General features: G+C 41.5%; 1 protein-coding gene across 4 annotated transcripts in view; it reads left to right on the top strand.

Moving 5' to 3' along the window:
* LOC308116497 (guanine nucleotide exchange factor VAV3-like) overlaps positions 1–25,010 on the top strand; it is a 54,518-nt gene that overhangs the window by 24,717 nt on the left and 4,791 nt on the right. For 2 of the 4 annotated variants that reach the window (XR_013935774.1, XR_013935775.1), the window contains exons 15-25: positions 1,650–1,759; positions 3,487–3,588; positions 4,079–4,170; positions 4,720–4,742; positions 6,889–6,913; positions 10,584–10,714; positions 14,101–14,166; positions 14,925–14,959; positions 15,106–15,214; positions 19,050–19,137; positions 19,518–19,647. Coding sequence is in view for 2 of the 4 variants with exons in the window: in XM_080474746.1 (XP_080330872.1) it covers positions 1,650–1,759; positions 3,487–3,588; positions 4,079–4,170; positions 4,720–4,742; positions 6,889–6,913; positions 10,584–10,714; positions 14,101–14,166; positions 14,925–14,959; positions 15,098–15,214; positions 19,050–19,137; positions 19,518–19,647 (919 nt within the window). In the remaining 2 variants the exon portion in view is untranslated. Of the gene's footprint in view, positions 1–1,649; positions 1,760–3,486; positions 3,589–4,078; positions 4,171–4,719; positions 4,743–6,888; positions 6,914–10,583; positions 10,715–14,100; positions 14,167–14,924; positions 14,960–15,097; positions 15,215–19,049; positions 19,138–19,517; positions 19,648–25,010 lie in introns of all 4 variants that reach the window. The other 2 variants (XM_080474746.1, XM_080474745.1) reach the window with 1 other exon arrangement.

The raw sequence follows: 25,010 nt of genomic DNA, 5'->3' as shown, positions 1-25,010 counted from the left end.
TGTCATTGATATCGTCACTGGAGTTCTCCTGCAGGTTACAGTATTCCCAAATAAAGCCGCGAGGCTGATTAACGGGCTCTGTCGTGGCGTTCCGACAGTTTTGGCCCCTCAGTCTGCGTCGGGCAGATCTCTTGTTAGAGTCCCTTCGCTGCTGCTCTTTTTATTTTTGATGCCGACAACGTCCAGCAGCGAGAACGCTGTGGTCGGCCTGCGTGTCGTCTGGCAGCGCCAGTGCTGGCGCCGTGCGCGGCACGCACGCACGCACGCACGCACGCACACACTTCAACGGGACGAACTGTTTCCATGATGTGGAGTTGAATATGTGAAAAACCAGAGTCACTCTAAAAAACTGAGACAATTTTGTGCCTTGCTCTGTGAATATTTAATTAATTAATTAATTTATTTATTTCCGAACATGTACAAAAGTATTTTAAAAAAGGAAACAAGAGAAAAAACTGAATTAAAAAAAAAAGAGAGAATCATCCAAATGAGTCATTCAGAGTTCACTTGACACGTGCCTTACGTGTTTGAAAAGTGTGTGTGTGTGGGGGGGGGGGGGGGGGGGGGGGGGGGGGTAGGAAGAAAAACTGTTAAAAAAATAGTAATAATAAAGAATCAGCAAGCAGAAAAATTTATCTAAGCGTTTGTCTTTGCATTAAGGTCTTTTTTCTGTGGATAAGTTGAATAAAGGATGGAGTTCTCGCCAGAAAAATCGAATTTATATTAAAGTCTAAATGAAATAAATGGCCATAGGATAGAAAAATAATTTGGCATTTTTTTGGAGTTATATATCTCTTTTATGTAAAGGAGATATTTAACAATATCAGGGTCAAACAAAAGGCCCAAAACGGGCCACATACCTCTACTTCTCCATCCTCTAATATTTTCTCCTAACATTTCTTTTAACTGCATAATTCTTTCGTTTCACGTCCTAATTTTCTTCGACCTCTTTTTCCCACCCCCTCCTTCTTTATTTTTACTTTTACTTCATTGCTCTAAAGTTCTTCTTCTTACGTCCTCTTTCAATTTCCCACCCCCTTATTGAATTTATTTTATATAATTTTCTCTTACGTTTTTCTTTTTTCAACCTCGACCTTCTTCATTTTTACTTCCTACTTCCTTCCTTTTCCTTTGATTTATCTTCATCCTTCCTCTTACTCAATTTCTTTTTCTATCATCTCTCTTCATCGTTTTCATTTCCTCTTCTTTCATTCCTCCTTCTCCGTTCTTCATATTTCCTCTTACCGCTTTGTTTTTACATACTCCTCCATTCTTTTTTCCATTTCTCCGTCTAGGTTCTTTTAACTTCCCCCTTCTTCTGTATTTTTTTTTTAACTTCCTCACAAACTGCCACATTTTACTTCCACTTAATCAATTTTCAAATTGTCTGTCTCCATTGACTTTTTACTTGCTTCTCCACCCTCCATAGTTTTCACCTCCTCCTCTTTCATTCCTCAAACTTTCTTCTTTCCTCTTGCCCCTCCTTTTCACTTCCTCCTACTTAAGTTTACAACTTCTTCTCCATCCTCCTGTTTTCTTCCTCCTTCTCCTGCAAACATTAATATGTAAATGTTCCTGCACAGGAGTCAGAAGAAAAAAAAACAACAACATTTGATTTCCACGTCTCTTCTTCTCCCCGAACCCATCAGTGGTGCTACGGCTTCTACGTGACACACCAGCAGGGGCACAGCGGCTTTGAACTCTTCTTCAAGACCAGGGAGCTGAAGAAGAAGTGGCTGGATCAGTTTGAAATGGCCATGTGAGTATAGGAACACATGACACATCTATGCGCCTACACCTTTTTACGTAAACTCTTCCTAAGAGCTGCTGAGACACTAAGAAGTCTTTCTTTCTTGATGGCTCTTCACATCAGAAACTTACAGGGTAAATCGTATACCTTTTGTATTATTTGTTTACAGTGGGGGTATATTTTGTCTTTATCTTTTGTTACGTCGATTCTAAAGAACACCGTCTCATTTCCAACATTTCACTTCGATTGACTGAACAAATGTGTGGTTGAAGTGTATCTGTATGGAAATAAAAAACTCTTGATATGTTTACTCCGGAGTTAAACAATGTCAATTTTTTCAGAGCTGAAACTTTATGAGTTGGAACACTTTCATCATTCATGTTTTTGACCCCTGCCCAAAGCATACTTGCAAAATTCCCCCACCCGAAAAAAAAACAAAAAACATTTTCCTACCGAGAAACTGTTTTGTAGCTAATACGAAGGTTTGTGTGTAAAAACAGCCACTCGTGGCTCCGTGCGTCAAATAATGGCACTGGAAGGAGCCCGATTCTCAATATCGAAATTGTACCAACGGAAAGAAGATGTGGGCTCCTGATGAATGACTCACTTACCAGAGCACTCAATTTAAGTGGCTTCTGAATGATGTGTTCAACACAACGAGGTGTTTGTGTCCGTCGTGTTTGTTCACGTTCCAGAGAGGCCGCCTCCCTCTGTAATGCACCGTTCCTCTTTGAACGCACGCGGATCAAAAATGCTTTCGTCGAAGATGTTGTGTGTTTCATTAAAGTGAAGAAACAAACTGCACGTTGTTTGTTGCGCAACAAAAAAAAATGAAAAGTCGTTGCCGCTGCTGCATAGGACATGTTGGGTTAGGTCATCACGTGATCCTATACCAGGGGTGTCAAACATGAGGCCTGTGGCCCGCGAAAGGCTCCGAATCCCGACAAACCACCAAGCAAATTGTAAAAATTTCAAAGAAAACATAGATTTTGTGACAAATAGTAGTGGACACGAGACAAACTGAGATATCGGTGATGCGACCATGAATGATATCAAATTAGCCTCAAAGCCATGCTTTCAGGGGGCGTTTGTAAAAACATGTGTAATACAACAACTATAGGAGAAGTTTTTTTTGGGGACATTTCACTGTATTTTGTACCAGAAAATTTAAATAAAATCGTCTTTTTCTTGAGATTTTGGTCATTTTTCGGAAAAGTTGTTTGGTTTTTGCAAAAATATTGACATTTTGGTCACGTCTGCTCTGCACCAAAACAACCAAAAACTTTAAAGGTTAAATTTAAAGGTTATTCTGACACTATTTTACCATTCTCACCCATTCATGGCCTGTTTAAATAGCAATGATTTCAAGTGAAAACACAAAACATTTGTGGTATTTTGGGTGTCTGTCTACACAACAGAGCCACCGAAAATTTGACTTTTAGAGTTGCCGTTCAAACGAGAAACTTTTCTGAAAAGAAAATGGAAAAAACGAAACGTTTTTCACTTGGAACGTTGTGTAAACAGGGCCTCAAGATGAAATTGGGCTGTATGTCGCCCCTGAACTAAAATGAGTCAAACACAACCATTAGTAAAATGAGCTCATTCACTCATGGTCCCTGAATGTTTTGGGCTGTGGCAAGACTGTTTTAGCATTCATGCACTTCTATGCACATTTTTGTCTCGTTAAGCTGGCCTTTCATTTAGCCACTCTGTCCCCATTTTTTCTCTCGTCTCAGATCAAATATCCGACCCGAGAAGTCAAACCACAACTCCCACCAGTTCAAGATGCACACCTTCGAGAGGATCACATCCTGCAGCTTCTGTCACCTCCTGCTGCGGTAACCACGACGACACCTTTTGGGGATGATTCTATATTTTGAATAATTATGTGGATGTCGTGAAAAGCTGAGGATTCAGTCTTACATCTCGAACGGGGTGAATTGTTAACGACACATTGTGATAGAAAACGTTCTTAGGAAAATACTCCGTCAGATGTCTTTCATATTCAGGAAGAACACACTGACATTTTAGTTTTCAGTCTTCTATCACCTTACCTCAGGCGCTCAATTTAAATCGCTTTTTTTTTTTTTTTTTTTTTAAATTTGAGCCCTCACCTAACTGAGAAAAGCTTCGTGGTGATTAATTAAAATAAATATTATTCAGCAGAAAAAAATGCAAAAAAGGATCACTTTTATCGTGTTTGGGAAAGCTGAAGGACACTGCCGGTGTCATTTCTCTTCTTGAGGGGAGCGACATGAGCTTGAAAATTCTAAATGTCAAGGCATCTGTTAAAGACGTGAAATCCACCCTGTGTTTTACGGTCTCCAGGGGCATCTTTAACCAGGGTTATCTCTGTCTGAAATGCGGCTTGGGAGCTCATAAGGAGTGTCTGGGTCGACTGGGAGTCTGTGGGAGGACAGGTAAGACGGCGAACAAACCAGTTGTTTCAATAAATGCAACAATCTCGACGACCTTTCGACTTGCACCGCCACTCGACCTCTGCTTGCCCGCGCAAAAGACCAAAATCTGAAAGGCAGATTGCCGTGGAATTCACAGAGCACATTCGTGCCCCTCAGAGGAGGAACTCTTCACAGTTTGGTCATCCTGTTAGATTTTCTCATTTTTTCATCCTCCAGTGTTAAGTATTGCCAAAAATGCACATCTGTAGCACCTCGATCGGAATGATTGTCACAGTCTGAGTTTCTCCTACATCGTCTTTGTGTCTCACTTCGGTGTCCTGCATCAAATCTGTTCTGCCGCTGCAGTTCGGGCACGTTAGCCCTTCTGCATTCCCCACCAGTTAAATCTAGACCCTGGCCTCTGAGAAGCCGAAGCGCTGCAGTCTTTATACATTCAGGGGAGTGACGAGGGGCCTGCAGAGGTTGACAGTTGAGGTTGCATGTCAGGAAGCCACCGCACGCTCATATTGTATTCCTCTCACTGTATCCGTTTCTCTCACCTGACTGCAGATCCTGTCAAGCCGCGACCCAAGGTAAGACCTGGACTCTTTGTCTTCTTTGACTCAAGACGCCTGAGCTAACATAATTAGCGAGGCATAACGCAGCAGATGTCGTTCTCCTTGCATGTGCACACTAAGCACACGTGGATGTATTTCTTTTTTTTTCAATTTTTATTTATGGATATGATCAAGAAGAAAGAATGTTCTTCACGTCAGCAGTTAAAAGAGTGTTTGTCCATAATAGGAATTAGTTTGACCAGTAAACAGTTTAACGTGGGATTGTATTTCACATTGAATAGTATATTAATTGCTCTTTATCATATCGTCAGGTCTCTGGATTCCTCCCACAGTCTTATCCACTCCTGTTATAGTAATTTGTGACTAAATTGCGAAGAAATGTTTTTCTGTCAGTGTCGATATCCTGCATTTGGCCACAGGAATAACTGTGTTTCCATGTTCCAGAACCATTAAATATTAAGTCTAAAAAGATAATGTTACCTTTTGAAAATGTTCCTGTACTCTCCCTTATCTTTATAAGACAGCTAATATTTTGTTTGTCATTTGTTTGTCTCCTCCTTAAGTGTGCCACACACAGATTTAATGAAGTCCAAGACAGCAGCAGGAGATCTGCTTGTGCTCTTTTTTTTTTTTTAATTTCTAAAATTTGTTTTTCATCCAAAATATTGATGGCAGACTATTTGTTTCATTGTTAAAACAAAACTGTAATGAAACACTATAAAATTCTAGCTCTCCCAGCTTTATAAGGCATCTGTTTCCCTGTTAAGTCTCCAATTTTAATTCCTAATTGTTCACAATAACTTCTGTAATGTCCCAGAAAAATTGAAAAATAGGATATTTTCTTAGCAGATATTCTTGTTTCTATAATTTACTGTGATTGCAGATACTGATTTACTCAATATTTATGCGTGTGCAAACTTAATATTGCACTCAAGCGTATGTGTAAGCTGATCAACATCGGAAAAATCACAAGCTTGTTCCAAAATAACTTACACGTCAGTCTCAAATATGCAATATCCTGCATCCTGCAACATACTATGAGGAGTTTGTTCGAGTGCAGCGGTTCTGAGAAAATGTTGAGCTCTTCAGGTAAAACCACCATGAAATATCTACTTCCATAGATATGGAAACAATTAGTTCTACACAGTGTGCAAAACAGCATTTTACACACAAACTCGTCTTATTTCATCTCAAGACTAACAGCTAATAATGATAATACTGATTTCAAATTAGGTCATATTACATATATCAGGTAAGATCTTTCCCACACATTCCACTGAACCAAGCCGGTTTACCAATTCGAGGAATCAATTTGCATGTTTTATTTACCACATGCATTGTGAAACGACACCGAGAAGCTATTTTTCTTTGTTTGTGATTGCATCTGCATTTATCACGTCTGAGGCGACGGTGTGAATTCGCTCAGGCTTTGGCAGAGATGGCTGCTGTTATTATGGTGAGAGGCAACAGTTATATTTGTGGAGCTATTATCAGCAGATGCTTTCCTGTTAGTTCTCCCTCTGAGGTCTCACCATCACGTCCAACCACCAAACTACTGAGCGTGACCAAGAAATACAAGAAAGTTTATGACTTTTAGGGGCTTAATATATATAACTAAATAACAAATTTTGTGGGACGAATGAATGTATGAATACACTCACATATTATGTTTGCACAACGTCATCATGTTTTTAAAAAATTTTTATTAGGGTTTTTATGTTTGGCATTGAATTGCTTTGAAGATGTGTAAAATGCTCATATTCACGAATCCATTCCGCAGTTCTTCAAGCTGTAACCTTTCACCAGGCCACCAAACACTCTCATGTGTTCTTTGCAAGAAACTTCCTCAGGTGCACTGTGAAACATCCATTGTTGGATTGTAAAAGTAAATCTTGATTAAATCGTTTTTTTGATGTAATTAGTCAATACAAATTGATGTATTTTTCACAGATGTGTCGTTCTGTGATCTCCGATGGCATTCTTATGCATTTACTTACAAGACTGCCCCCATAGAAACTAAAAGCCGTACATTTATCTTTTGCTTTCTATCTTGATCTGCAGATTTTAAGTCTTACAAATTATTGCATAAAACATTTATCAGGTCAGTCTGAACCTCTACCTGGATACTGTTCTCACTCCCTGTGTTTTTCTCTATTCACAGGACAACACAACGCCACCAGACCCAGGTCAGTATGGCTTGACCGCTCGGCCACTTTCTGTGAAACTGCTAAGGGCTTTACCTGGAACCCCTTTAAGCCCCTTTCATCTCAGCTCTGTAGCTAAACAGAAGCAGCAACGGGATGAAAAGGAGGCGGTTAGTCAGAGCTCGGAGAGAGACTGAGCACAGGGACACAGGTTTAAAGCTAAACCCTGTGTTTTGTCACAGGATTCCGTCGTTCTTGCTCACAGTTTATGTGTGTGTATGTATGTATGTATGTATGTATGTGTGTGTGTGTGTGTGTGTGTGTGTGTGTGTGTGTGTGTGTGTGTGTGTGTGTATATATATATATACTGTTTATATATATACATATACACACATACTGTATATGTGAATAATTGGATTCTGAAGGGATTCTTAACCACAGCACAAAAAAAGCTTCTCTCCTCGCTGCCTGCCCTGATGCCTAAACCCCAGACGACATTGAGATGAATGGAAGTGGGAAGAATCATTATGAGAAATGCTGGTAGAAAAGCCCTTCCAGCAGCCTATATGACTCGCCCTCAACTGCTGAGCTGTGCCTTTGTGATAAATCAATTTCCATAAGGGGCTTTATGAGAAAGACAGCCATGCTTATTGTTCTTATTAAAAACATGAATGTGAAGATTTTTCCATTCATCTGAGGTCGCAGCCAGCTAATAGTTTCCTCGGGCTGGTTTGCCGGGGAGCCGCGGCCGGAAGGGAGATCTGTCGGAGGGAGCCCGATGTGTGAGTCAGGGGAGAGTAAGTGGCTCTGTCTTTTAAGTTGGCAGGGGTGTTTAGTCTTAGCCTTAGCCCCGCGCTTGTGGCTGTATTCGTCTGCCGCGCTGAGGGAAGAGCGGTGCTGTGCTGTTCAGGAATCAAAGAGATGAATTCCCTGCGATGGCAGATTGCTGCTCTTTAGGATGGCACTATTGTTTAGTCCTCGATCAAAATGACTGCCGCGGAAGTCCACGTTTATGTGCATGTGGGATAGCTGACGGGGGAGGCGTGTGCTCAACAGAACTCAAATATTTGTCAACAACTGTCAAATGAAAATGTATTGACGAAGGACTTCAGAAACTTTAACCTAATCTAAATACATGTACTGTTCATGATGGGCACATATAGTAGTCAGTAGTGCTGTAAACTACTGCACTGTGGTGGAAACACCAGCAAATAATCTGTGAATCTGGTAAAACTACCCGGTAGAAAGTGATCATTGCAGAGGCAGGCGAATGTGTGAATCCTCAGCTCCATGTGGTTATTTTAGGGAAAGTTAACAATTTAAAGCAGGGGTGTCAAACATACAGCCCGCGGACTAGAACTGACACGCCAGACGAAATTTACCAGATGTGGAAAATTCTGTCATATAACTGCACTATATGCATTTGACCTCCAGGACTTAAGCTTTTTTTTCCATTTTCCATTGTGTGGTGAATCAATTCAGGTGATCAGGATTGTTACACAGATGTAGAAACATGTCTACATTAAAGATCATTTCTAGAATTAGACAAGTTCCAATGACTTCTAATATGAACTAGACTGCTGTTTTTGTTGTTGTTTCAGCTTCGTGTGGCTAAATGTTTTATGCATTTGAAGATACATAGTGGAAGAAAAATCCACTGTAACTCTAATTCTTATTTTTGTTCAAATCAGGTTTGTTTTGTGTTGTGAAAGGATAGTTCATTAAATGTATAATATATAAACAACTAGATGTGTTCTAGATATTTGTATATTATAATCAGACAGAGCTTTTTGTGGCTCTTGAAGTAAATTGTGTTTGAGGCACTTGGATTAAAAGGCGTTCATCTCTTGTATGTGTAGCTCAGATCATGACGACATTGTAAGTTTGTTTTATTCCTATCTAATTTAAAAAAAGGTAATTCTTAGTAAAAGAAAAACTAGGTAAGTCAACTTTTCGCTGTATCAGCAGCTTGTTTGTCACGTTCACTCATTCACACTTAAATATTGATGGCTGCCCTGCAAGGTGCGCGACCTCCATTAGGAGCGACTCAGGGTCCAGCGTTTGACTCAAGGATACGTTGACATATGACAATTAGTGGACCGCTCACTCTCCCAATCCAATCCAGGCAACGGTTTCTTGCCAAATACAACATTGGAAAACATCTCTGAGTTTGTTTTAGACAAAACTTCAAACGGGAACTTTACAAGCTGCCAGAGATCTTGCTTTTGCTGATGTCCAATATCGACTTTCCCTTTCGCCGTAACAAATTGGTTTAGCAGGTTGTTTTCAGATGCAAACATCGCGCTTTTTAAGAGTGACCAGAAATGTTTGTACTCCAAAAGTACATTAATGTTTCATACATATATGTATACTGCTGTTTTAGTGATAGTTTTATGTTCTACTGATTCATTTTTACTTTTGTGTTTTTCATAATTTCTGCCTGTTAGCAGCAATATTTTCTTTATTGTAAAATCTGTGTTCCTATATTTCAGCAGTGTTTATCATCTATTACTTACTTTACCAGTTCCAAAAAGGTTGGTAAATACAAAGGGGATATAGTGATAAATATGTTTTAATAACTACAATTTCTTCCTAAAAATACATTAGATATCTGTCTCTTCAAATCTGTTTTACATCTAGGAAAGGAAGGTAAGATTTTAGAAGGTTGAGAATTTTTGAAACATCGACGGTGAGAAGAAAGATGTGTCTTTAGTATCTTAAATATGGAACGAGCTAAATGAGGAGTTACACGCATGAAGTAGGTTGTTGCGCCTTAAAATGTTACATGATTCAGGGTTATTCTGTGAAATGATTCAACCATAAAGCATCCTTTGAAATTCAGTAATGTTTCTTTTATTTGTGGGATCAATGATATTTTTCATAATAATAATAATCAGCCTATTCCTTCTTTGGTTTTTGTGGGAAAATGTATTTTTTATGTAAAAATGTGCCTTCATGGAATCAGGGTAAAACATAATTTTTCTGAAATGCTGCTACAGTGCTGTAAATAGTTCTTTTGCAAACTAGATGAACAATAAGAACAATGTTTACCTCCTGTTGTGTCATAGCTCCCAGTCCATATTCTCCTGGGACGTGGTAGTTTTATTTTGACAGTCACCGTAATAACAATCCAACTTGGTCGTCCGTCCATCCGAATGCCCCTGTACTCCTATTGTTAATATTTAAAGCGTAGTGTCTGCACACGTGTGTGTGTGTGTGTGGTTTCATTACAAAAACAACCAACAGCACGCAGCAGTGGTCCAACATGAAAACTACATCATTGTCAGTGTGTGGACACAGTGTGCCCATGTTAACGGACGTCGCTTACAAAACGTTGCCATGTAAACTTGAAATCTTGTCATACAATCAGGACCTAAGTGGGTATAATAGGAGCATTTAAGAGAGGCAGACTCTCACGAAGAGCTTTACTAATATTCTAAGGCTTGAATCACAACATAAATTTGCACTGAAAGCTTTTAAAAGACCAGAACTGTTTCTGCCTGTCTCGTCATTGGAGGTCCAGTTCTGTTGCAGTGTAAAAATATTATGTTTAGCGTTTCATTTGAACGAATTCTTCCACCACTATCCCAACCTTCTTGGAACTGAAGTTTTAATAATCGAGGTCTTAGTGTCCTCCGCTCCTCTAACCGTGACTGTCAGAGAAATGTCTGGAATTCAGAGTGTGAATGTGTTTGTGCTCCCTGTCTGCTAGGTTTACCCAGGATGGTTGTGATCAGAGACTACAGTGGCATGCCCTGTCCCCCGTGTGGGCCCCCACTAAGCTTTCATGCGGGGGATGTCATTGAACTGATGTTTGCCGACCTGCACAGCTCCTGGTGGCAGGTGCGTGTCACTCAGCTCACCCTCGTTTTATCTTCAACATCTGTGACTCCATGAAAAAATAACACGTTGTGGCTGACTGGGTTGGCTCGCGGCGCACGCAATACCTGTGCAATGTCATGGGTTTGAATGTGTGCTCCATGTTAATGCTTCTCTTCGATGCTGAATGGAGCACTACGCGACCGAGAACAGGGAGAGATTTCTCATTCAATTCATCCTCTTCCCGACTGTCACCTTTTCATAAATCACTATATGAGTCGAGGTTGTTTATCACATTCTGTGTTGTGTCGGCCGAGCCTGCAAATTTGACAACATGATGATGTCGACTGCGATTCGGAACATGAGTTGAAGGTCTCCATGAACTCTACTGGACCCGGTTACATTACAAATGGTGTGGGGTGGGGGGTGGGGGGGGGGGGGTGGTATCTGTCTCTTCTAAAGATTGAATCAGAGCCTGCAACAGATGATCTAACCAATTAGTGGCTTCGGTTGATTAATTGAGTGCCATGGTAAAACAATAAAACAGCAGAAACTCAGGCCTCGGGAGGATGTTTTAATGGCGGCGTACAACCCCGTGTACTGACACACTTAGCAACCGTCTCATGAGGTCAGCCAGCGGTTGAGACTGTTTGACCTTATCTATTTTTGAAAGGAGAGCGATTTATCTGGGGTCTTCCGGCGGCCTCCCTAGCTGTTTCCCGCTCCGCTTTACGGCGGGATTAAAGCCTCATCCGCCTTCTGGTGCTGCTCCAATCGCACTGCAGTCTTGTGCCAATGGCACGGCTGGGAGTAGGCAGTTAGCCCGATTTCCTGTGCTCCATGTTTCTCTCTGTTGTGACAGAGCACAAGGTGGAGGGTGAGGACACGACTGCCGGGAGACTTCTTGTAAGCTGGCGGAGGGGCGACCAGAATGTCACGCCACGGACCCGACGGCACTGCGCGCTTTGCTGCCATGGCGACCGTGCATGCCGGAGGGGGATAATCAGAGGAATTATGTGCTAACGCACAGTTGTGTGTGTTCACGTCCTGTGCATACTGCAATTAGCTTAACTTACAAGCCATCCTTTTGGCTTCACAACCGCGGGTGGCACTGTGGAGCCGCGCTTTGATGACGCAACGCTCCCGTCTGGGAGTTTACAGCTTTCATGTTTTTGATGTGTTCAGTGGAAGCGGAGAAGAGTAGCTACAAGAAACAGAGAAAAGATAAAGACAATCGATGTCCACCAAAAGAAACTCATTAACTGTTAAAAGAAAAGAATGTTATGTCCACACTTATTATTATTATTATGTCCTTCTGAATGTAACCCTGAATATTTGGTGGTTTAGGCCATTGCTCAGGTACTTACAGTGATGGTTATAAGGCCACGTTCCCAATCTCTAGTCTTGCACTGGCCTAATGTTTTTACCCCCAAAAAAACCAAAAAACCAACAACAATAAATCCTTTTGGTTCAAAACTCCACTGGAGTAACGAGCTAACACAGCTTTTTCAATGCCCCTGAACCTCCAGCACATGGGTGTCAAACATAAGGCCCGTGAGTCAAAACCGCCTCCGAAAAGGCCTGCCAAATCCCCGAGCAAATTCTAAAACATTTTTAATAAAACTTTGACTTTTTATAGGACACAACACAACATAGTGTTTGTGAAAAACATGCATGACGCAACAGCGATGAGAGAAGTGTTTTGGACACTTCACTGTATTTTTCACCAATAAAATTGGCTTAATGTTGAGACTGTAGCCATTTTCTGGAGTAAATGTTTGGTTTCGTGAAAACATAGACATTTTGTTTTGGCATACTCTGCGAACAAAGAAAATCTTTACATTTCAGTGTTATTATGGCACGGCTCATTTAAGATTTGGACTGCATGTGGCCCCTGAACTAAAATGTGTTTGACACCTCTTCTCTAGCAGAACTGGTTTAGTTTTTCCTGCCTTCATGAGTTGGATGAGCTCTATTAATTACACTCAGCTTTGAATAATTTTCCTGCATCGTTTCAGTGTAACAATAAATTTGGAAATTAGCCTTGGCTAGATATGGTAAATAGCAACACTTGCTTCAGCTCGTATCATATTTATTATCACTGGTTTTTTTTGACATATTGTGAAACAGACATAAAAATTGGAATTTCACTTGGTGTACCATGTTTTTCACATTTTCACAGCTGATGGCAGTGATGAGCTGTAAAATGTAGGATTCTGTAATGAAAGAGAATATAAAGATAAAACAATCTAACATTAAAGCTCAAATGCATGCAATGTAAGGCTTTGCTTTCCACTGGTTTTGTTCAGGTTTTCTGCTTACACACAATGCATTTTGAAGAGAAACACTGAATCTCAGCAAAAACCATGTTTGTTTACAATGAAAACTCTACAGGGTACCTTTAATCTTCAGCGTCCCCGGTGGCGCCAGAGGATGGAATTACAGAACATGGAGAATTCATATCCCCCGTTACCCAGAAGGCAATTATCCCCCATCCCACTGGCAGAACAATACAATCAATCACTGTAATTTCATTTGATCCTTTGGCTGCTGCCTGTTTATGCCAACAGAGTAATAAGTTTAATCTTTATCATACGCTCATCGAAGGCATAACAAATAGAGAAGGGCTCTCAAAAAAACCTTTGATGAAATGTTATTACACAGAATGAATCATAGAGATGGGTAAAGATTCGCCTTCCAATCTAGTTACTGCCCGGGCTTGCACGGTCCCCAAAAGCATTTCATACTCTAAATAAAGAGGAGTGAAAAGGAAAGCATAAACAGGCCAGCAAGCTGAATGGTGTGCTCCACATCCACCCCCCCCCCCCCCTTTTTTTGTTCTCAGATCCACTCAATGGACTTCAAATTGACCTCAAACATAGAGTTTAAGTCTGGGACATAGTCTGATTATTGTCTACGAGATCATTAAACATCAGAGAATTAAGCCTATGAAAAGAACTAGGGGCAGATCTATGAGAAAATCTACTAAATTGGTTTACCAAATTGGTTTAGTTAGCCAAAGAAGAAAGGTACATTTTGTTTGTTGAAAGAATTAATGATTTTCACATAAAGCCCATGGCTGCTTTGGACGGAGAGCTAAAATGGAATTGCTAGTCTTTAGCACGAGCCGGAGAGCTCACGCTGTCTGGATATTCAAAGACCAGAATAAGATCCATTATTTAGTGTTAAACGAGGCCCTTGTTTTGATGCAGTACAAATCTAACTGCCGGCAGAGTTTGAACCATAATTAACTTGGGCTGCAAATTAGATGCACTGCTTGTTGTGTGCTAATTGCCGAGGATTTATTGAAGCCGGGGTGGGAGGGGAAGAGCAAAGGGAGAGAAGGGGAGAGAAAACTGTAGTCGCTCCCAGACAAATATAATGCGATTAACAACCGTTTGCCATTGCAGGGCAAAATCCTGGCGACGAGCAAGATTGGCTTCTTTCCCAGCGACGCTGTGAGGCCTTGTCCGTGTGTAAGTGTGCAAACATTCCGTCATCGATAAGATGAATTTCAAGTCATTCAGTGGATAATGGCAAATATTGATGCTTTCAGTTTCTTTCTGTTTATTTTTTCACTGCAGAAGACTTAGGCTCCATTTACACAACAACGTTTCAAGTGAAAAACGCATAGTTTTTGTGTTTTTAATTCAGAAAAGCTTCACGTTTACGCGCAAACTTAACATGGAAATAGAAGAAACACGGAAAACAATGTAGTCAGCATGCGAGTTGGCGCTGTTGGTTGTTTTTTAGAATGAAACACGCGTTTCTCCAGAAAGTTCTGTTCTGTTAAACTTTATTTATCCCACAAGGGGTAGTTCATTAGTAGCTTCCTATTTACACCCAAGCATGCCTTCAGACAATAAAATAAATAGTCAATAAATAAATGATCAGTCTGTCAAGGAAACAATTAAACATGGGACATAGGGAGATGTCAGAACAACAAGATAAATCCAGAAAAGATAAAGCACATAAGATGAAAGTCTCGTTTTCACCCGTTTCCACGGCGACGGAGCCCGAGTGTTTTTGGAAAGTTCTTAGTTTTTCAAAATGTAGCGTTTTCACTGACTATGAGCTCCGTTATCATGTAAACAGACACCTACAATGAAAGTTTTGCATTTTCACTTGAACTCATCATGTCAACGGGCCTCGATTTGAGCTTGAATAATCACATGACATTCCTCCATCAACCTCCATCAAACCACTACGTGACCATCATTCTTTTGCATTCCAGGTCCCGAAACCCGTCGATTACTCCGGCCAGCTCTGGTAAGTTGGTGAAAACTAATGATTCCTGAGTATAACCACGAGTCATTCCTTGCTCCAGTATATTGATTGTATCGGCTCCCCTCATCCTGAAGTTCAGAACGATTAATTAAGTGTAGTAGTTGTTCACGAATGGTTCAGGTTTGCAGGGCCGATGGAGAGATACCAGGCCGAGGTGGAGCTCCTGGACCGGGGAAACAGTACCTATCTGGTTCGACACAGGACTAAAGAATGCACCGAATACGCCATCAGCATCAAGTAGGTTCAATCATTTCTTGCTTGTCATTTGTTTTTTTTTTCATTTTTTTGCCCACATCTACTGCAGTTTTCATTCACGAGCATTTACCAACAATGTCAGTATAAACAAAACACATTCATTGGCAGCAGTCTTGTGGGCGAAAACACCTTTTTTTTTTTTTTTTCGAGAGGCGAGAGACGAGAGACGAGTGGCAAGGAATAATTCAAACAAATAAAAAGCCCACATGCAAATAACAGTTTATTACAGCAGTGATATGAGAAAACAAACTGATCGTCAAATGGTGAAGTGGATGGAGCGCAGCAGAAGGAGACCACGCTGTGTCCCTCTCTCATGTTGTTGAAAAGCAAGAAGTTAGAGCGTCTGCAGAGTCACGAACAGCCTGCGACTGAAGAACAGTGAAGTTTGCCCGGTCCGATGACTCACAGTTTATACTTAAGTACAGATGGTGCGGGATGGAGCGCAGTTTAAAGGGTCATTCACCCAGATAGAAAGATGATGAAATAACTGTGTTGTTTAAATGCCTCTTTTTTTCTTTTCTTTTGAGTTTAAAACAAATTTATTTTATCTTTTCAAAGACCAAAAAATTACTTTTGATCCCTTTTTAAAGGAATTTGATCAAATTCCCGTTAGAGTAAAATTAAAAGTGTCCCACAACTTATCATATCAGTAACATATCCCTGTTATTTCATTAGAGGGCCACTTTAGCTATACAGAAAATGCTCATTTATTTGACAAAATGTGTCTTTTTTTTTTGTCTGTATTGTACATTAAGGGTCCGTTTTCACAACATTTTTAAGTGAAAACACAAAACTTCATCTGCACTTTGAGGGTTTGTTTGCACGACAACACAACTTTCTGAAAATGGCTTCCAAAGTAAAACTTTTTGAAAATGCTCGCGCTCCATTTCAATGTAGGCGGCGGAAACGCTGCTGTTGGTCATGCACATTACGACTTTAGTTTGTAGTGGGTGTTTTTAAATGTTGTTATATCGTTGTTTTAATTGTGGGTATAAACAAAAGTAACAAAAAAAACAAAACAAAGTAACCACATTGTATAATATTTTTTACATAAATTTAGGCCAGGCAATTATTATTATTTTTTTTTTTTTACAGCATTCAGGAAAAGCTTTTAGATTCTGTTATGGAAGATTAAGTACAAAAGTTAGAAGATATGAGCCACCACTGGTTAAAAGTTCATTTGAAGAGTTTCTATTCGTCTTAGTCAGATTACGCCGAGCAGTGCATTGAAATGGACAGGAGGCCGAGCTGGAGGCTGCAGAAATGCTGAAATTTTCATTGCGAGCTGTAAAGGATGGACAAGAATAAAAATGAACAGATTAGCAGGATGACGGGAGTTTAGAAATAAAACTGGAGAGGCCGGGTTAGGAAGGTTCGCACATGTGCGGAGGAGAGATAGAGATTGGACGATGATGAAGCCGCGAGGCCGACAGGAGAGAAGAAGAATCTGAATGGAGTGAAAAAAGGACATAAAGACAGTTGGTGGAGGATTCAGGGGAGATGGTGGCTGATTAAAATTACAAAAAGCAGAAGGAGGTTTTATGGTTCATGACATAACCTTCAGCCGGACCCTCGAAAAATATTCTTTATTTTATCACTGGAGCATAGTGATAGAGGCACCATTCCTGGAAGGAATTGTTTCTAAATTATTTTGCAGACACAATCCTCAGAACTTTCTATCACCAACATTCAATAGTTTACTATTTTTTTCCTCATTTAAACGAAGGGGAAGCAAATCTTACGTAAACATTGTTGCGGTTCATTTTAGTTTAAAAGTGCTTGATGCGGTTCGGGGGAAGGGGTGAAATTGGATGGTCTATCTTGCCATCTTTCTATTGTCTGTGTCTCTGACACATGTTCAAAAAGCGCCTGATAGCTTTGCGTCATGCTATTTGATAGTCCTTGGCTATCAGTCTTCGAGATGTCTTTCAGAAGGAGGCTGGCCACGCACTTTCTGTCGCAGATAAAACATACGTTGCTTAAGGCCCTCAGTAAATGACTGCTTTATCTGCAACTCCAGTGCCTCCATATTCTCCTTTTCAAATACGAGCTTGTCCATCTAACTACTGAATATGTGTCAGGCTACTTCAAAGCGTGCGCGAGCGCCGGCGAGTCCCCCTGACCTGGAACCACGGCTCCGTTAGATTACAACAATTGAGGGTGCACTCTGAAATAGTGTTTGGATGTTGAGACTATTTAGCCGGTGACACACCATTCCAGCCCATTTGGTTTTGTCGACTCACACCGTTCTCCTCATTCACTACTTTGATGTGCCGGGCCAGTTTCCCCCGACGCTCCGATCCTAATTGCCTGTCTCGATGCTTAAGATCATTATCAGGATGGCCATTTGAGATAATGGAGCTTTATGCAGCGAGCGCCTACTAATCAGCTGGAACTGTACGATGACAAACGCTACAAGTGGTCATTTTGTGTGTGCGCACGCCGACGTTTGTGTGGAGCCTATAGGACGGAAGAACGACGGTGTAGTCACCAAACAGGAGTCCTCTGTCTCGGTGTGTTACGCGCCTTATAACTCAGCTCACACCGCTGATGTATTCCTGACTGTATATTCATAATGTATCAGTGCATTCGCAGCGTGACTGTATTCCAGCCGCCCGTTGTACACCGCACGTGGAGATTTACAATGCCGATTTATCCGCAGCGTAACGCTTTCTCATCACCATATGGGAGCCGTGCTATATGGAGCTGTGCTTGAAGCTGGCCTCCAGCGCACCTCCACTTCTGCCTATAGCATGTGCGCACTGAACAGTACTCATGCATTTTCAAGGTTAGCCCGCGTACCTTTTCCCAGTGCATCGCCTGGGCCATGATTCTCACCTGGCATATGATAATATAATCGCTTAATTATTTAGCACCCCATAATTCAAGCTCCACTATTGTGCGTCACCATGCATTTTCAGTTGTAGTTTTCTAATAGCTGTGTCTATTTTTCCTGTCATGTCCTGTAGAAATACAGATTTCGTAACCAAATATGCAAATAAAAAGTCTGTCTGCCGGTTCTGCTACAAAGTCGTCTGAAATATATCACAAAATACGCAATCATTAGTAAAATCAAACCAATCTATTTGAATAAATTGACCACACAAAGACATGGAGACCAATTTTTGGGCAAATGTGGCAAAAATGTCAACAATTAACTCAATTAATGCACATGGGAGTTCATCAGACAAATCGTAATAAAAATAAGCATCTCAGAGAAGGGTTTCCTTTACTGAAAGCTGCAAGTTGTTGATAGATGTAAAAAATAAAAAAATTTAATTGTATTTTGCCATTGTAGCCATTTTCTGTCGTAATTGTTCGTTTTTTGTGAAAATATAGACATTTTCATCACTAATACTCTGCACCACGAGAAAGAAAAACTTTAGAGTTTAAATTCAAAGATTACTATGTCACTATTTTACCCGTCCATCTGACTCGAGGTGAAATTGGACCATATGTGACCCCTGCATTAAATTGTGTTTGACCTTCCCTGGTCTAGACACATTTGAAACCAGAAGACACCGACTCGTTTCAGGGAAAAGGAAAATCTGCCAGAGTTTTGCTAGAATACAGAATGAATTAAAAGTATAAAAGTGAAGAAGGGACTCTTCAGCCATTATTATTAGATGTTCCCCATGAATCGACTCCGATTTCACAGCAGGGGAAACCTGAAGGTTTCGTGTCGAACAAAGTTGCTTGGCTCAGCATGACAACTGTCAGCTCCGACAGACCTGCGTGACGGTTCACCACAGAGACCAAATTGATGGTGAAGCATGTATAGTTGATTAGCAGCCCATGTCTTATTCATTCTCCACAGGTTCAATGATAAAGTCAAGCACATTAAGATTCTGACCAAGGATGGAGGCTTTTACATCACTGAGGCTCGACTCTTCAAGACCGTGCTGGTAAAGGTTTTTAACTTGGTATCAATTTTTTTTTCAAACCACTGCAGCATTGATGAGTATAATCATTCCGACATTACGCAACTTGGCGCCGTACTTTGAATGAATGCAGTTTTCAAGCATGTAAAAATAACACTTTTCTTTTGTTTTTTTCATGCTGCAACCAGCTGCTTGCTCTCTTGTGTTAACCTATTTTCAGCACCTTCAGGAAATTACACTCTGCTCTCTCTCCTTGCTGTAGGAAAATTTCTTCAGTGCCAGATTATTTTTCATTATTGTATACAAGAAAGCACATCTCTGCATTCACAGCTGTGTGGTCGTTCTTCGGCTGGACTCGCCACTGTTAAATACATGTTTTCCTCTCGTGTGCTCGTTTTAAACAGGACTTGGTGGAGTACTACAAGCAGCATTCTCTGAAGGAGGGCTTCAGCAGTCTTGACACCACTCTGCAGGTCCCCTATAGGGAACTGTCCAATGGAAACATGCCCAGGGCCATTACCAAGGTTGGCAGTGGTGAGTCTTCCTTCCCTGACGCTCTCTGTCTGACAGGTGGAAACGTTACAAGTTCAAGTTGGATCTTGATCCGGTTGCAGTAGAAAGACGTTCTGAGCATTTGTTTTGACCGGTTTGGAGGACCACAGGGTTGTGCTTTTGCTACATCGGACCGAGTCAGATAAAGCAAGAGGAGTCCCCCCCACCCCCCACCCCTGGGATAGTTACCACTGCTTGCAAAGCCTGTCTATATGACAAGAAACATTCAGGAGTCTGTAGTTTCCCATGTTAGCACACAAGCAGCAATAAAACAAGCCGAAGCCAGAAACCATTTATTGGAATCTCAGCTTCTGCACAGTGTTTTGTAGAACAAGCAAGCCTCTGCACTATTCATCCTTACCTTGAGGAACTATAGAGAACTGTCCCAGCCTATGTTGCAAAATCATGCTGACAGAGCATTTGCTTAGTTATTAGATACTCAAGTCAAAACTGTGCTTCACTACCCGGGGCAGTCCTATCTTTGACGTCTGAGACATGCTGGAAATATTTAGCACAGCATAATGAGCTAACACGAATCCCTGTGGAAAGGTTTGGGCTGGAAGGCAGCAGCACATCTCCTTGGGAGGCATGCCTGTTCAGTTTTACTTCTACTTGATGCAATGATACATTTACATCAATATTAGATCTGTGTCTCATGTCTCTCCTCTCTTTATTATATCTGGATTATTTGTTATCAGATACAATAGTGCTTACTGCATGTTAGTAACATGTCAAACGTTAATCAGAACAATTGTATTTAAAGATGAATATGCACTAAACTAAACAAATCACCCTTCATCAATCCCCTTGGGGAAATTCGTTTTTCCACCTTAACCCATCTGCAGGGAGCTGGTGGGCGTCAAGGGTCATGCTCAGGGACCCACAGTGGTGACCTGTCTGTGGGATTCGAACTCGCAAACAAATCTGAATTCCTCTTCTCTAGGACAACACTTCCACAATAAGCCAATGGGTCTGGCTGCTGTGTAAGGTGAAATATCAATCGAATGGGAACAATTTGGGGTTTAGTGCCTTAATCAAGGACACTTCGACATGTCAACAAGGGGAGATGGGGACTCGAGCCTGCAATCTTCTACTCTGACCATCTGAGCCGCAGCCGTCCCAGACATGAAACCAAAATGATAGAATTGGACAGCACTGACTTTCTGTGCGATTGCGTTGTGTGAGGCACGACGCAAACAGGATTCATCTATTCAAAAATTCATATAAACTCACATGCGAGAAAGCCCTCCTCCAATCTTAATGAAGTATTGCTTATGAGCGGGACCATGGCTGGTACACGGCAGCATTATTGAACCCCACCTGTCTGATTGACAGACATAAATAAATGCATTGTCGTGCACGTCTTCAGGAAGTCCAGCCTCTGGCATCGTTACGAGTCAGATGGTCAGTCACTCTGAGGAAGCCTTCAAAGGATAAAACTGAAGGGGGGGGTCTTGAGGAAGAAGGAGATTAGAGGAAGTAGCGAGGAGGGAATGGAGTGTGCGAGGGAGAGAAAATGTGGATGGAATGAAATGGACAGACAGGGAAGCGAAGGGGAGACGGTAAACAGGGGAAGCAGGAGAGCGAACACAGTGAGCGACTGGAGGTGAGAAAGAGAATAGAATGAGATAGATGGCATTAACATGCAGTGTGCAACTGAGTATGCAACTGAGCTGAGTGATAATGTTACCACACGCTGGTAATAAGTGTTTATTTTACTCACATTGTGACAGCGTAGATAGGAATGTAGACAAACCAAGAAGGCTGTCCAACTCCCCATGATCAGACCCAGTCATATTCACACTATTTTTATTTATTCTGCGTGACAAAAATATGCATAAATGTGCCTATTTTCATACTGCACGTTGATAGGAATAACTATTTTAAAGAGACGCTGCAAGACAAAGGTGCAGAGTGAGAAAGGTGCAGAGAGAGCGAAAAACAAACGCAAGAGTGAGAAAGACAGTGAGTGAGAGAAATATAAAGGAGCCTCGGCAGCTCACTAGGCTTGCCATCGAGGTCCCAGTTAGGCCCCAGTGCCCCCAGGCAAGCACCGGGAGCCCGCTACTCCAAACGTCACACGCCGCACTCTGCTCGGCTCTGAGATGGCTTCACAATTTTCCTGACAGGACATGACATTTCACTTGGGCTGGCTGCAGAGAAAGCCGTGTGACAGCCGCCTGCTGACACACACCTGGGGGATACCCCTGGTCCGACCGAGGGACCGCCACTGTTTCCACAAAACTGGGAAAAGTTTGCAGAAATGATCTGCTCTAAAAGAGCAGGAAGCAGCTGGAGGTAAACTGTCTCAACTTAAAGGGAGATGTTCGTGTAAACAATCGCGGCTGCCGCATAGGCAGCCGTGGCAAGCCGACGAACGGTGGAACAAAGTCAAAGTTAGCCCTTTGAATCTGCTCAGATGTAAAATTCTGCTACATCCTTGTCCCTCTGCCTTCTTTGGCAGCGTCGGTCTCGCAGCGCATCATGCTTCAAAGTGTCTCTGCGAGAGGTGTGTTTTTGTGTATCGCTGCCATTCACTGTGTTGCCTTCTCTGAGAAAAAGCCTTGACAGACCTGCCATTGCCTCAGTGCATTCTGGGATAGATTATTATTGCCTTAAGTCGTCCACCCCCATAGACAGACTTAGTGTGGGCAACTGCGTTCTCCGTCTGGTAAACAGCCTCCGTGGAAAGACAGATGTCACACCAAAACAAAAAGAGGAAAACACCAAAAAGAAATGGTTTCAATCTCACAAATAGACACCTCATTGCAAAGAAAATAGAATGCGAGGCTGCACAAACAACCGCGCCGAGCAGAAACACTGAAATACCATATAAAAAAAACCAACAAACTCTGGAGTAATTTGCGTGCCAATAAAACCCAGTCAGCATTTTTAATTAGGTCTGAGTGAGCGCGTTTCATCATGCGTGGATGCTTGAGCTCGGAAATCATTTGCAATACTCTGATGCTCATTGTCTGTCAGGATAATTATTCGGCTGTTAAGTATTGATGTCATTGGGATATACAAATCTAATGAATTATATTATTGTGTGTAAGTGGGTACATTCTTTAACTGCGATCTGAAAGCATTTATAAGAGAAATTGTGAAACCACACCAACATACACAGCCTGATCACATTGAACTGCCTGAACTTTAGCAGTTCATAAAGTGCACCCAGCTAAAAGCAGGAGGTTTAATACAGCAGTCCTGCTTTCATATAGGCTATAGTGTTTAGCACCAGCTGTAGAAGACACTCTGTGAGAGAGCAATAAATGTCTGCGTGCGCTCTGGTCAGCCAATTGACATGTATTGGCCTCTGCCTGTAAAGAAGAAGAAGAAGGCAGGCGGCCATATTGTTGTGTTGACAGGAAAGGTTTTCTCAGCGTGGGGGTCCGCTGGCTCAGATGTGATTTCACCGGGGACCAGAAGCTGTTGACTCTGCAGCGCCCGAGCCCCAGACGTTACCTTGTCAGGGCAGCGTGCCGAGCTCATACTTACCCACATGCTGCTTGCTTCGGCTCACCAGGGAAGAAACTAAAAATGTTGGTATTGATGCTTTTTGTGCTTTGTAACTCCAGGGAAGTAGTCAAAGCTTCACAGTTCAGCAAAAGCAATGAGGACAACTTAAGTTCCATGCAGCAAAATGTGTTTATTTGGAGTCTCTTAACAGAGTTGCCACAAAAAAAGAGTCTAATACATAAACACCGGGTGATCCTGCTTATGCTTTTTTTTAAGATGTGCTATCTCCTGAAAACCTTTGTTGAGCTTTAATTCATAAATACAACCAAGCAACTCACCAAGCAGCCAACTAACCAAGCAACCAACTGACCAAGCAACCAACTTACCAAGCAACCAACTTACCAAGCAACTAACCAAGCAACCAATCCAACCAAGCAGCCCATTTACATTACATTAAACATTAGATTGCCATCCATCCATCCATCCATCCATCCATCCATCCATCCATCCATCCATCCATCCATCCATCCATCCATCCATCCATCCATCCATCGAAGATTAATAAAAGTTATAGAAAAAATAGATGATAATTTGCAGGAAAAAATTGGTAGAAATTTAAGCAAATGTTTAATAATCCTTAGATAAAAGGCTGATAAAATATGATACATAAAAACAAAAATCAAGCAAATGAATAGACTCCTTCTGCATCCTGCTCCCTTCGCTGGTCAGCACAGCCAATGATCGGCCTCCATCTCACCATCCTCCCTTCCTCCTCCACTGTTACACCAACCATCTCCATGTCCTCCTTTACTGCATCAAGGAATCTTTCCTCTTATCCTCCTGCTTGGCAGCCTCATAGCCAAGCCGAGCCGTACATCATAGCAGGTCTCATTACTGTGTTGTAAATCTCCAATTTTACTTCTACAGCCGTCCTTCTGTCACAGTTCAGCCCTGGCATTCATCTCTTCCCACACCATCCTACCCGCATGCTCTTTTTCTCCTCTTTTGTACACTGTCCTTTGGATGGATGACCCAAGGTGCTTGAACTTGTCACTACCTTCTGTCTTCACATTTCCACGTGCCTCCCTCTCATTATACAGCACTGCAGCGAGACAAACAAAGGTAGCTTTTATGTTTGTATTTGAAAATGTTCATTTTGTCCACTCATTTCAGATCCTCTAGGACAATTTTCCAGACAAAATGATAGAATAACTGTAATTTTAATTTGCCTTTAGGATGCTTGAAACATACTGATATTATATATATATAATACTAATTAATGAAGATACCGTTTGTGATGTCAGTCTGTGAAGTCTCTGATGCATTTTGGAGTTGGAATTAAAGCACTGGATCAATTGAGGCGTCATCGAGGCGGTTGCAATGGGGCCATGGCAATATTTGATGGGGGAATAGAAATGTTCAGTCAAATTCAGCGCTGAAACACAACAAAATCTTTGGGAAACTATTTCCACAGTGTACTGCCACCTGACATTTGTCTAAAATGTCATTGCATGGTATGTCTGTGAATCCTGCCGAATTGGGCTTTAGCTTGAGGCATGAACAAAAAAAATAACAAGTATTCCCCAAAATATTACAAATAAAGACTTTAAGGTATCCAGACTCACAGGTGTGTTATTACCTACTGAATTGCCCTGACTTGCCGTGTCCTGCGCTGCATAAAACTGCACCAGGTGAAATGAAAATATGTTTGGTGTTTGTCGTTTCGTCCTCATCTCGCCGGATCTGCTTTTATTCCTTGACTTTGACAACTTTTCCCTTTCGCGCTCTCTCTCTCTCTCTCTCTCTCTCTCTCTCTCTCTCTCTCTCTCTCTCTCTCTCTCTCTCTCTCTCTCTCTCTCTCTCTCTCTCTCTCTCTCTCTCTCTCT

The sequence above is a fragment of the Lipophrys pholis genome (assembly GCF_963383615.2).
Source record: "Lipophrys pholis genome assembly, chromosome: 1".
In the NCBI taxonomy this organism is placed as follows: domain Eukaryota; kingdom Metazoa; phylum Chordata; class Actinopteri; order Blenniiformes; family Blenniidae; genus Lipophrys; species Lipophrys pholis.
Note: the sequence above shows the minus strand (reverse complement) of the source record. Positions and strands in the feature narration are given on the sequence as shown.